This window comes from Epinephelus lanceolatus, chromosome 12, assembly GCF_041903045.1.
Source record: "Epinephelus lanceolatus isolate andai-2023 chromosome 12, ASM4190304v1, whole genome shotgun sequence".
NCBI classification, from domain to species: Eukaryota; Metazoa; Chordata; class Actinopteri; order Perciformes; family Serranidae; genus Epinephelus; species Epinephelus lanceolatus.
In genome coordinates, this window is record NC_135745.1 from 28,321,626 (window position 1) to 28,334,295 (window position 12,670).

At 40.0% G+C, this 12,670-nt stretch overlaps 1 protein-coding gene across 3 annotated transcripts; it reads left to right on the forward strand.

Moving 5' to 3' along the window:
• Positions 1-1,099: 1,099 nt before the first annotated feature.
• Positions 1,100-12,588, forward strand: LOC117272186 (sodium- and chloride-dependent GABA transporter 2-like). 3 transcript variants are annotated; one of them, XM_078173205.1, is made up of 15 exons: positions 1,100-1,112; positions 3,166-3,369; positions 3,533-3,667; positions 3,780-3,920; positions 4,277-4,361; positions 4,454-4,586; positions 5,074-5,208; positions 7,324-7,427; positions 7,521-7,645; positions 7,861-7,973; positions 8,798-8,935; positions 9,123-9,225; positions 9,469-9,569; positions 10,605-10,775; positions 12,122-12,588. In XM_078173205.1, exons 2-15 carry the CDS (start codon positions 3,213-3,215, stop codon positions 12,254-12,256), a joined length of 1,776 nt encoding a protein of 591 aa, XP_078029331.1. In that variant the 5' UTR covers positions 1,100-1,112; positions 3,166-3,212; the 3' UTR covers positions 12,257-12,588. The 3 variants fall into 3 exon arrangements, with proteins under 3 accessions (XP_078029331.1, XP_078029332.1, XP_078029333.1); XM_078173206.1 differs by having other exon boundaries at positions 1,102-1,112; positions 3,188-3,369; XM_078173207.1 differs by lacking the exon at positions 1,100-1,112 and having other exon boundaries at positions 3,238-3,369; positions 3,533-3,648.
• Positions 12,589-12,670: the final 82 nt, after the last annotated feature.

Consider the following 12,670-nt stretch of genomic DNA (forward strand, 5'->3'; position numbering starts at 1 on the left):
CAAGTTTTTACATGCTCTTGTACTGTGTAATCTCCTTGCTGTTATGTGTTTGTTTTTATATGTATGTTGCGTTTGTTTTAAGCACATTGAGCTATGCTTGTCATATGAAATGTGCTATACAAATAAATTTGACTTGACTTGACTCAGGTGGATGATCTGCCCTCACCAACATGTTTCTGATGTTAGGGGGTCTTTTTAAAACAACCCATAGTGGAAACGTTGCCATCTACTCATATGTAATAACTAACTCCTCAGTCCTCCCAAGACGCTCCTTTTATATCTTTATTTATCTAAGTGAAGCGTTCAGATATTAACTAATTATACTTTCAGATTATGCCAACAGTGCTGACCCAACATGCCAAGATATGCAGCAATGTGCCAACATGTGGGTTTCAAACTAACAGCTTTAAAAATGTGGAAACGCATTCATCATGCGTTTTAAACCTCAAAAATACACACAGCACATTTTAGTGTGCAACACTGAATGTAGACGTTCTTTTTTTACAAGAAAACTCCACAGGGGGCCTTTAACCGTCCTCTCTGGTTTTAAGATTGAAGCCTGTTTCACATGATGCTGGGTGATGTCACAGGGTCCTGGAGTACACCTGTACAGCAGTCCAGCAAAAACACGACTTTCAGGGGGTCAGAGGGCCCACAAGTGATGAAAAAGATCATGACCCAACACAATAGTGGACCCAATGTACCGCCAGTTTGTGACCTCAAAACATAAGACACTCCATTCAAACTGCAATTGTAAACTCAGCCACCTGAATAACGTTAAAACCAGTTGGTAAAAAGCTGCAATAAGTGTTTACTTATACACAAACCACTGTCAGGACCTCCCACATGTATGTTGCAGATGGGCAACCAACTATTTACCTATGTCATGTTTGGTAACATTTGTATATCTGATTCTCTGATTTCTAAATCTGTGATCTGCTATGATCCACTGTCAACTACACAAATTTTTTGAAAGCAACAAGTCAGAACTCCCTGACCTTTGAATGACATTCATTGGTTAAATGCTCTCTGTAGGCGTCAACCAAACATTTGCATAAGATTCTCTGCAAGAACTTCCATCCAGTTAATGCAACAGGGCTCCAGAGGCACATGTAAGTACTGACCAGCCCTTATGTACCTTGCTGCCAATTTCAGATCATCTGTGAATTAGTGGTGAATTTGATCCATGCTGACCTGCTCTGCATTAACACTAATAATGGCATTTATTTACCATATATTGACTGTAATATACCATAATACAAAATCATGTAAAATATATAATATTAATGGGCCTTGGAGGTTTTTTCTACCATTTGTTCTTAAAGGTCATGAGAAAACTTACTGTCAGTTTCATGATTTGTTCTTAACATGCAGAATTGGTCGAAACTGTGTTCTTATAATGATTGATCCCATTGTCCTCATAAGTTAAAAGTGCATGCCACTGGATCATAATTAGCAAAGCTAAATGCTCTGCAAATCTACATAAAAGGGCATGAGACTCCAGGGCCATGTTACCACAGAAACTGAAGAAGAGAGAGAAGAAAGATGAGAGAATTAATGCCTAATCAAAAGGCTAAAGAGGTTGGACTGGACTCCAAAGATTAAAAAAGTAAAGAACTTCAGTAGTTCTTGAGTAGAGTTACTTCTGCAGAAAGTGAACTCCAAACAAGCTGTCGTAAGTAGTAGAGTCAGTACTGGATATAAAATAACACAAAAAAGATGCACCAGATTCTAAAACAATGTGTTGATCCACCACCCAAGCAGCAAACTGTAAACTTTATGTATTAAAATAGCACAGTTGTCGGGCCAGAGACGTGTGTGGTGTGTATCTGACGAAGTGACAGAGAGAGCTAGAGAAAAGTTGGACTATTTCAAGTAATGGTTTTGTTGTAAGTTAATAATAACTTACTCATAACGCTGCTTTGTCAATTTTTGTTTCACCGACCCAAACCACCTGTGATATTTTCAAGCATGATCAGTCACTTATTGGTAGATGCAATGGATCCCATTAAAATAACCGTTGTGAATTCAAGCGTTAGTGTTGTGTAAATTTTAAGACACCAAACTAACTTCTGTAAAATAATCAAAATAATTCCCCCAAAAATAGTATAACTTTATAAAATTTTAATTGTGATTTAAATCCTTAATATTTTTACACAACTGTAGAATTTGAGAAAACATTAGTCAATGTCATCTTGAGTGGGTTTTAGAACAGGCGGTGATAAAATAAAGTCAATATATAAACCATCCATCAGTGGAAATTGTTAGTGCTGAGTTAAACATAAATCTCATTTGTTATGTATGACTAAAAGCCAAGAGGTTTGGCAGTTGACCTGTTGCTATACTTTACAATACAAATATGTCCACAGGTATTACCAGACTTCTTCCTTAAAGAGCCCCTCTTAGAAAGTTCTTCTTTTATTTATGTTTAAATGTTTAAAGCATACTGATGTGCTTCATATGTTAAAAACATTTGCCCTTCAAAATCAATTATACTTCTCTCCAAATTTTTAATGGGTGCTTTTGTTGGGGCTTAAAGAGGACACAGTGGTGCCGATTTTTAAGGGTCTGTTGAATCACTCTTAGTTTGACCCCTCCCTTTAGACACTTTTTTTCCCTTAGAAAGCCCTGCCAAGGGATGTAGGGACATGCAAACCCCTCCACCAGGTTGGGTGGTGATTCTTGAAGCGGAAAGGCCAAGGATCAGTGATTGAGTTTGTGGTCCTGGGAGAGGTTGGGGACATGGAATCTGAGTGAGCCATGTCCAAACCTCCGTTGTGGAGACCCTTTGCTAAAAGTTGTGGTTGGAAGGTTGTTGATGTCTGGGTGGCAACTTAAGATCCCACTGATGGTGGATCCCATCTGGCCTGGGAATGCCTTTGGATCCCCCCGGATGAACTGGAAAGCGTTGCTGTGGAGAGGGACTTTGGGACTACCTTAGCCTGCTGCCCCTGCTAACTGACCCTGAATAAGTGGAAGACTGACAGATAGATGGATTTTTGTATTAATGATATTAATCTGCAAAGTAACTAGAAACTAAACTTAAAAAGTACAACACTCTCCTATCAAATGTGTACTGAAGTACAATACTTGAGTCAATGCACTTAATTATTTCCCACCAATGCATATAATACACACTGTCACTGTTTGATTGTAACATTTCAGCTCAACTGACCTTTCCAAATAGAACGAGTAATCCAGGGAAGAAACTGATGAAGGATGACAACAATCCAAATTATCCTCCATCGAAGTCTGATGAAAGAGGCCAGTGGGCCAACAAGAAAGAGTTCATTTTGACAGTAGTTGGACAAATCGTTGGTCTGGCCAATGTTTGGAGATTTCCATATCTGTGCTTCAAAAATGGAGGAGGTAAGAACATGATGAAAGGACTCACCCACACAAAGAATAAATATGGAGAAAATAGAGGGCAAGACAAGAATATACATTGTAAGTCATAACTAGGAATGTTGCAATCATCAGTAGGCCTCAATGCCCCAGTTTGTGTTGCTTTTCATACAATTTTTCTCTTCAGGAGCTTTCCTGGTTCCTTACGTTTTGTTCCTGTTCACCTGTGGATTGCCCCTCTTCTTTCTGGAGTTAACCCTGGGACAGTTAACTGGGCAGGGTGGAATCACATGTTGGAGGAAAGTATGTCCTTTATTTGAAGGTACTGCTAACTGAGGTTGACATTTAATACAGTGGAACATAGCAGATATAATATCAAATGTGTGTGCTGATCAATTATTTTGCAGATAATGTTTATAATGTTCTTTCCTCAGGTTTAGGCTACGGTGGTATATTGATCATGCTATACACTGAGATGTATTACATCATCATCCTGGCTTGGGCCTTCCTCTACCTCTTCTCCTCCTTCCACACTGTACTCCCCTGGGCCAGCTGCAACAACACCTGGAACACAGGTGCACAGATACAATATGGTCTATGATATTATTCAGTATGTTACATGCTTACAGATCAGATTTTAAGGGTAACTATGAGGGAAATTGTATATTTTTGTGTTGCCAATTCCATAAGATTCCATGAGAGATCGTTAGTTTTGTTGCTGTAGTCAAGATCTGACGTGTTACATTAGTTGACAAGTCCTTCTCCATGAACAAACATTTTGAACAACAGATGAAAGAAATCTAATTATGGAAAAGTAGGGATAGCATTTCTAGGAGCTGACAGTAAGGCGACCAATACAGTTTAAGTGTCGAGATTTTAAATTCACAAACTACAAACTTCCAATGTAACCCTTACTGTTTTTCACCACCAGAGGACTGTGTTGACTTTCAACTGAATCATTCATCAAATCACCACATTTCTCAGAATGCAACTTCTTCAGCTGAAGAATTCTGGCAGTATGTGCTCACAAATACTCTACTTGTTAATGTAATTCATTGATTGACTCAGAAAGGAAGATGTTCCTAAACATAGAGTATGTTGTGTTCAGGAGGAGAGTCCTGGGTTTGTCTAAAGGAATTGAAGAGATGGGAAGTATCCACTGGGACCTGGCTGGATGTCTTCTGCTCAGCTGGATTATTTGTTACTTCTGTGTTTGGAAAGGTGTCAAGTCCTCAGGAAAGGTGAGCTCCCAAACAATAATGTCTAGCAATACCAAGGAACTTAGTCAGTTCCTGTCTGACATTCATTAAATTTGAATTAAATGTCTTATAAATCTTTGTTTGTCAGTTTGACAGTTGAATTGTATCTCTTCTTGTGCCCCTCTTTTATTCATTCACCACACACATTTAAAAAGAGGGGTAAGTGCAAACTCAGCCTTTCTACAGTGCCCCTGGAGCAGTGTGGGGTTTGAGTGCCTTGCTCAAGGCCACCTCATCAGTGCCCTGACGAACTGGCACATCTCCAGCTGCCAGTCCACATTCTATAACTTTGTCCATGTGGGGACTTGATCGAGCAACCCTCCAGTTCCCAAGCCAGGTTCCCATGGACCGAGTTACTAGCCACAACAATAGATATATGAGCTTAACAAAGTCTTATTTATTGCAGGTTTTGTTAAGTGCATTTTTATTTTGTCCAACCCACATATTTATATCTTTACTCCTCTTTCAGGTTGCCTACATCACAGCGACATTTCCTTATGTCATGATGACTGCTTTGCTGATCCGTGGTGTGACACTGCCAGGAGCCATTGATGGTATTCGATTTTACCTTTCTCCTGACCCAACACGTCTGGCTGATCCTCAGGTGAGGCACTAATGTGGGTGATGAGTTCTCTCCTTTATGGATTATACATCAGTCTTATTAAAAGATGCAATGAAACAGAATGCATTGTTTGTTACTGAGGTAGTACAATACATGGTAAGACAATTCTAAACTTCTGGCCACCGCTCCAAACCCACTTATTGATGATCCTTGGTCATCTAGACTTGGATGCCCACTGCTAGCTCTAGACAGATGTGTTCCTACAGTCATGTGGTGTCTCTGTGACAGGTAAGTTTGGCTCAACAAGACTTTAGGCTCACACAAACATGGTATTTATAAATACAGTTTTGCATTTAAACTGTGGTTATTAACTTTTATAATTGACCAGCAGCGACTGACATGATTGACAGCTGCGTCAGAGGCTCCTCAGGTCTGACTGGTTGTTTTCTAACAGCCAAGGTAGATTCAAACAAATGCCATTAGAAGCAGTACAAGGAAGAGGAGCAGGAACGAAGGTTACCATATTGTAACCCTAGTTCTATTAGCACAGGCGGAGCCCTCTACTGGACTCTTTAGGTAATACTCCTCTACTAACAAGCACATATTTGCACACTGAGAAAAACATAAATCTAGCCGGCCAGTCATCGTGTCTACCTGAATACATGCGGACCCCACAGTATGTATGGAGGCGGATATAAAAAAAACGGGATACATTAAAGGGATAGTGCACCCAAAAATGAAAATTCAGCCATTATCTACTCACCCATATGCCGACAGAGACTCAGGTGAAGTTTTAGAGTCCTCACATCCCTTGCGGAGATCGGCGGGGGGAGCGGCTAGCACACCTAATGGCTGACAGCGCGCCAGACTAATGTCCAAGAACACAGAATTGAAACCACAAAATATCTCCAACATGCCCATCCATAGTGATCCAAGTGTGCTGCAGCCCCGACATAAAAAGTTGTTTTGAAAAAGTCACATGAACTCTGTTTTTAGCCTCACTGTAGCCTGTAGCTCTGACTGCTTCTCTGTGCTCCGCGCTCATGTGTGCGCTTGCGCGAGACCAGTGAAAGCATGAGCTTTGCTCACCCGTGTTTACATCATGTGACATGTGCACCACAGGGGGAGACAACGTAACAACAGAGCTAAAAGATAATTTGCACTACGGTCTTTCAGCAAAGGACAGCCCAACATGTCTGAAGACTTTGAAATTGAGGAGGAACAGCATTTCTTTGTTGAGCCGTATTTGTTTGAGCCCGAGTATACGGACAGAACTCAGGCTACTGGATGAAGCAGCCGCTGCAGCTCATGAGCCTCAGCCAGCCGCAGAATACCAGAGCTGAGCACTGGAAACCTGGTGGTGTAGTTGTTTCAAATGCAAAGCAATGCCAACTGATGAGAAAAGTCTTTGCTGCTCAGACTGGGAATTGGTGATGCCTGCACTTGAGAATCTGGACATCAGTACTGATGAGACTGCTGCTCTTCAGAGACCATGCATCACCGATCACCCTGAGCGCGCACACGTGAGCGCGGAGCACAGAGAAGCAGTCAGAGCTACAGGCTACAGTGAGGCTAAAAACAGAGTTCATATGACGTTTTTTGCAACAACTTTTTATGTCGGGGCTGCAGCACACTTGGATCACTATGGATGAGCAGTATGGAGTATCTGTGGTTTCAATTTTGTGTTCTTGGACATTAGTCTGGGGCGCCATCAGTCATTAGGTGTACTAGCCGTTCCCCCCGCCGATCTCCGCAAGGAACGTGAGGACTCTAAAACTTCACCTGAGTCTCCGTTGGCATATAGGTGAGTAGATAATGGCTGAATTTTCATTTTTGGGTGCACTATCCCTTTAAGAAACAATAACAAGCATACGTTTGCAAAAGCTGCCACTACATATGCGCGCGCATCCACATGATACCCTTTTTTTGGTGAGCTAGCCTTTAATTCATGAACAATCCTTCCACAAACTCTTCGGCATGTCTGTGAATCCATTTGGAAGTAATGGGCCTTGTTGCAATAATCCACTGCCACTGACCATTGCCATTTTTTGAGGACCAATCGACTGACCGACTGACTAACAGTGTGAGCTATACCCCCGTTAGTCACAGCCAAAACAAAATACAACTGAACACTGAATATCTTTTCATTGTTCAAAGGTATGGATGGATGCTGGGAGCCAGATTTTATTCTCCTATGCTGTCTGCACATGCTGTTTGTCATCTATGGGAAGCTACAACAAATACAACAACAACTGCTACAAGTAAAGAATATAAATATTTGTCCTCTCTGTTATACTACAGTATGTCAGTTTTCATATGAGTCAGTATACATATGAAATCTTTTCTAATTCCAGAGATGCATTTGCTCTGTGCCTGTTGAACAGTGCAACCAGCGTTTTTGCTGGCTTTGCAATATTCTCTGTCCTCGGCTTCATGTCTTATGAGTTGGATGTCGACATCTCAGCAGTGGCTGAATCAGGTATGACGCTACATGGAATGCCACATGTGGCTTGTATGGGCTTTGGCGCATAAAGACATGTGGTGTCTATCTCAAAACGTAAAGTAAACTCTAAACTCAAAACCAAAAAAAAAATACTGTAAACAGTGTTACTTTGTCTGTAATGAACCTAAGATGTACATTACTGTTTGAATCATTACATAAAATATTTTGGCATTTGCTTTGTACACTTGCAGGTCCCGGCCTGGCTTTTATTGCCTATCCTCGGGCAGTAGCCATGATGCCTTTACCCCATGTTTGGGCTGCCTTCTTCTTCGTCATGATTATCTTCCTTGGACTGGACAGTCAGGTGAGGTGTTACTAACATGTCCTAAAAGCAGCTAAGTGCTGTGTAGAACAGCTCAATGCCATTAGTATTACCTGTACCATTGACATCATAGAAACTCATTAGATTCAGTGTTATATGGAGCATTAAAGGGACAGTTCACCCCAAAATTTTTCCTTACCGCAGTGCTGTTAATCAGTCTAGGTTGTGTTGCTGTGAGCAGTCGAGTGTTGGAGATATCAGCTACAGAGATGTCTGTCTTCCTTTGTATATAATGTTATTAGATGGCATTCACCAAAACAACACATATGTCTCTTTCCAGAAATCATGGGTGCATTCTGAATCACATACTTTTATTTTTAGTATATACTGCAGCTACCCTTAAAACGTATACTGTTGCATGAAGCAAGCACAAGGTTGGGATGCCCTAAAATTTGACCTTCTTCCTCATATATCCATTACCTTGAAGACCTTGAAGCTCACCTGAGAGGGAGGTCAACCTGGAGAGCTCTGATGCCGCATTTTGCAATAAGCGATAACTGCATACGTTGTAGATTTTAACATATCGTCAATTACTTGAATGGTCAGCCATCATTACAGCTTCTGACAGATTTCAACAAGCCGTCAAGCTGACATCTGTTTGCACCTCAGTCGATGTGATGAATCTTATTTCTGTAGTTCCAATTTTTTGAGAAAATACATTCAATAACTCACAGCAAAAAATTCTAGCTTGAAATATAGCACAACAGTTAAGAGGAAAAGTATGTTTTTGGGGGTTTTTTTGTGCACCGTCCATTTGATCTATGCTGAAAACGATGATTGTTTTTTGTGTTTTTTTTCACTCACAGTTTGTGTATCTGGAAGCTATGGTCACAACTGTATCAGACATGTATCCATCCCTCTTTCTAACCGGTCATCGACGTCAACTGCTTCTGCTGATCACCTGTGGATTATGCTTTCTCATTGGCCTCTGTATGGTCACTGACGTGGGTGTCTTTTTATTTCTGTGTGATTTAAAAAAATCGTCACTCTCTGTGTCCATCTGTGTGTCTGTTTGACAGCATGTTTGTGCCAACAGTTAGAAATGCAGGCATAATATCGCTTCCTGCTGAACTGAACAGATAAGAAACACTGTTTCAAAAATCTCTCCCTCTGTTTCCTCTCTGTCTGCAGGGAGGACTTTATGTGTTTCAGCTTTTTGACTACTACGCCTGCAGTGGAATCCCATTGATACTTTTTGCCATGCTGGAGTCCATTTGTATAGGATGGGTATATGGTGAGCTATATTCAACATCTCATCCAGTCAACCAGCACTAAACATTTCACCATCCAGTGATTCATGCATCTATGTCCAGTTCTATATCAGTTTTACATGAGCTACATGCTGATTTGAGCGGTCAAAGTCAAGTTTCTATTTCTGATATTCATATAAAATGTATTTTTTCCCGACTTATATTTCATTATGTTAACATTTTTTAGTATAAATGACCTGATAATAACATGACTGTCTGTCTCCAAGGTGCTGATCACTTCTACAATAAAATTACAGACATGATTGGCTACCGCCCCATGCCCTATATGAAATATTGTTGGAGGTACATCACTCCATGTGTATGCTCAGTAAGTATATACAGTGAATTATTGTCACTGTAAGCCAAACAAAGTCACTATGGTGTGAATTACACTGTTAAAAATGTAAGTTGGGGCGTCGGTAGCGTAGTGGATTGTGCTGGCACCCCATGTACAGAGGCGATGCCTCCCTGCAGCAGTCGCAGGTTCGACTCCGGCTTGCAACCCTTTGCTGCATGTCAGCCCCTACTCTCTCTCTCTCACCCCATTTCAATCTGTCCTGTCCATTAAAGGCAAAAAGCCCCAAAAAAAATCTTAAAAAAAAAAAATGTAAGTAAGGGATAATGCTTTTCAAGGTTTCCATTACCAGGATTTAATTGCCAACAGGGAGGCACAAAGGTCGTTTTTTTCCTGATTATGGACGCCTCAAAAGGCATGATCCTGCTTGTACCATGGTCACTTATCAAAGAAAGTGTTAAGAATATTCATCATATTTTCATATTTTGCCATCAAAATCTGATGTTTTTCACAAGTCATAACTCAGTTTCCCTGGTAGAAATAATAGTTTAGGAAAACATCCAGTCCCTGGGCTCTAGCTTTCTTGAAATTAGGCCCCCTGGACAATATAGCTGAATAGCCCTGCTAAACAGTATGTGCCCATATGTATAAATACACATACAACGATCAGCCTAAACATTATAACCACTGACAGGTGAAGTGAATAACTTTGATTATTTTTGTTGCAATGCATTGTTCTGCTGGGAAACCTTTGGTTCTGGCATTAATGTGGATACCACCTGTCATGTTCTACCCACTCAAACACCGCTGCAGACCAAGTACCCCCGATACCTATTAGCTATAGGTATCATATAGATAATTCCTCATTTCAACTTCACGAATCAGCAATTCCCCATCCATTGCAGAGCTTTAAATCAAGCGATAGGAATAAATAGAAACAGGACGTCTGACAAAAGCTCAGCTCAAAATTTAAACTGAATCTGTAACTGTTACTCACATTTTCTATTTTAAATATGTAACTTAGTTACTTGTATTCCATTGCTCCCCAACTCTTATCTTTGTTCACAGGGCATATTCATTTTCTCTCTGGTCAAATTCACCCCTCTGAGGTACAACAACATCTACCACTACCCCTGGTGGGGCCACGCCCTCGGGCTATTACTCGCTTTGTCTTCAGTCAGCATGGCACCACTGTGGTTTCTCTACAGTCTGATTGTAACTCCAGGAACACTGAGACAGGTACTCTTACTATTACACATGTTAGGATATTTTACTTTTTACTGTTTTCAGAGTGGTGTTCTAGTTTTGGTGGATTAACTGGGAGTCTACAGGTATCAGCAACTTAAATTTAATGCTTTTAAGACCTTTTGAGATCATTTTTATCCAAATTTAAGACTGATTTTTGGAGAAATCATCTTTTCTTCTTCAAGCATTGCAGGTACATATAAAGGTAAGTAGTATATATGTGGTCCTGAGCAGAGGTAGGTTTTATATAGAAATATGGTTATTAGAGTGAGTTAGGTTTAGGGCTGCCCTAGACTAAGAATCTTTCTAGTCAACCAGTAGTCATCAGTTAGGGCCATTAGTCAACTAGTCGTCTGAATGTTTATGATATTAATTTAATTATTAAATGATATATTTTGGGCGGGGCAACACAATGGTTTGAGTTGAAGGTGTGAGAAAGAATAGTATCAGTAACATTGTTAACACTGTGCTACGTTACAGAGAAATACAAAACCGTACTAATGAATCTTCATTAATATAGGCCTATATTTTATCTACAAGTGCACGTCACACACTGAGCGAGCCGCCTGTTAATGACGCTGTCAGCAAAGCAGTAATGATTGTGCTAAGTGGCTAACGGGCATGTAGCTACTTCCATGTTTCAGATGATATGTCAGTTTTGTAATCAATGAATCACCTTGGGTTCGTCCTTCACCTTCTCAAAATGATCCCACACTTTGGATTTCCTGCCCGACATGTTATTAACTAGCCTGTGGATTAACTGCAGGTTCCAGCCCTGAAAATTAACCTGACTCCTGTCTGACTGTTGAGCATGGCCACTCTCTGTGTCTGTCCTTTCAAATGAAATTCCTACATGGTCCAGTCATATAGGTTTTGATTTATTTTGTCAAGGCGCAGCTCCTAATAGAGTTTCACTTTTTTTTTTCTGCGATTAAGCGACCAACGAAATCTTGCCAATGAATGACCTTTCTGGTCAACTAATGTTTGGTTGACTATTAGGGGGCAGCCCTAGTTAGATTGATCCACATTTTGCCAACAGGTAAGCGCATGTACAAAATAAAAAGACAGTATTAGGTTCAGTGGTAGGTCTAAAGATTTGTAACATCAGAAATGTTTATGCAGAAGAACTTGGCTCATTTTAACAAAAAGAAATTAAAAGATGGATAAATTAAATTACATAAAATGTTTGTTGCAAAGAAGACTTCACAACTTCAAATTTAAGACTATGCAATGACGTTTAAGGCCTGACATTTAAATAATTGAATTTAAGACAATTGAAGACTTTCCAAAGACTTGCAGACACCCTGATTAATGGTGGCTCTCTCCTTCTCTCCTCACAGAGACTGAAAGTGGTGACCACTCCAGCAGATCTGTCAAGAACATCACGGGAGAAAACTCTTACAGTTGAAACATGTCCTTTCCAAAATGAACATGAACTGTGTGCTTTGAACATGACTGAAAAAGATCAACCTTAATTCTAAGGTTTGAAAGATTTTCTAAAATTAATATAACAGCAGGTTTTATTTGGTTGACTCAGTACTATATAATGCACAAATGTTTTACTTCTGACAGATTTGAGGAATCTGAAGTGATTAGCTGTTGAAGCAATGAAACAATTAAATTACATATTGCAGGAGTTTAATGGTAATTACATTTTCAGTGGTTATTAAATTTATTTAATGGTATTGTATGTATTAAATGTGTGTATTTACAGTGTGTATGTGGCAAAATGAAGGCTCTGCATGGAAATATCTTTGTTTTATGTCACCTTGAGCAGGCACATAAATAAATCAGCTGATTAAAGTGAGTAGAGTATTAAGTTTGTGTTGACTGTGGGTGAAAATTAGCATGTATTAACTTCAGATTCAGGGATAACTGGCTATTCATTT

Excerpts from the sequence above, each read along its gene's own strand:
- LOC117272186 (XM_078173205.1), top strand. The coding sequence starts at position 3,213 with ATGAAGGATGACAACAATCCAAATTATCCTCCATCGAAGTCTGATGAA. Across the intron at positions 7,428-7,520 it reads TACAACAACAACTGCTACAA|AGATGCATTTGCTCTGTGCC; the intron begins GTAAAGAATATA and ends TTCTAATTCCAG. Across the intron at positions 9,570-10,604 it reads TCACTCCATGTGTATGCTCA|GGCATATTCATTTTCTCTCT; the intron begins GTAAGTATATAC and ends CTTTGTTCACAG.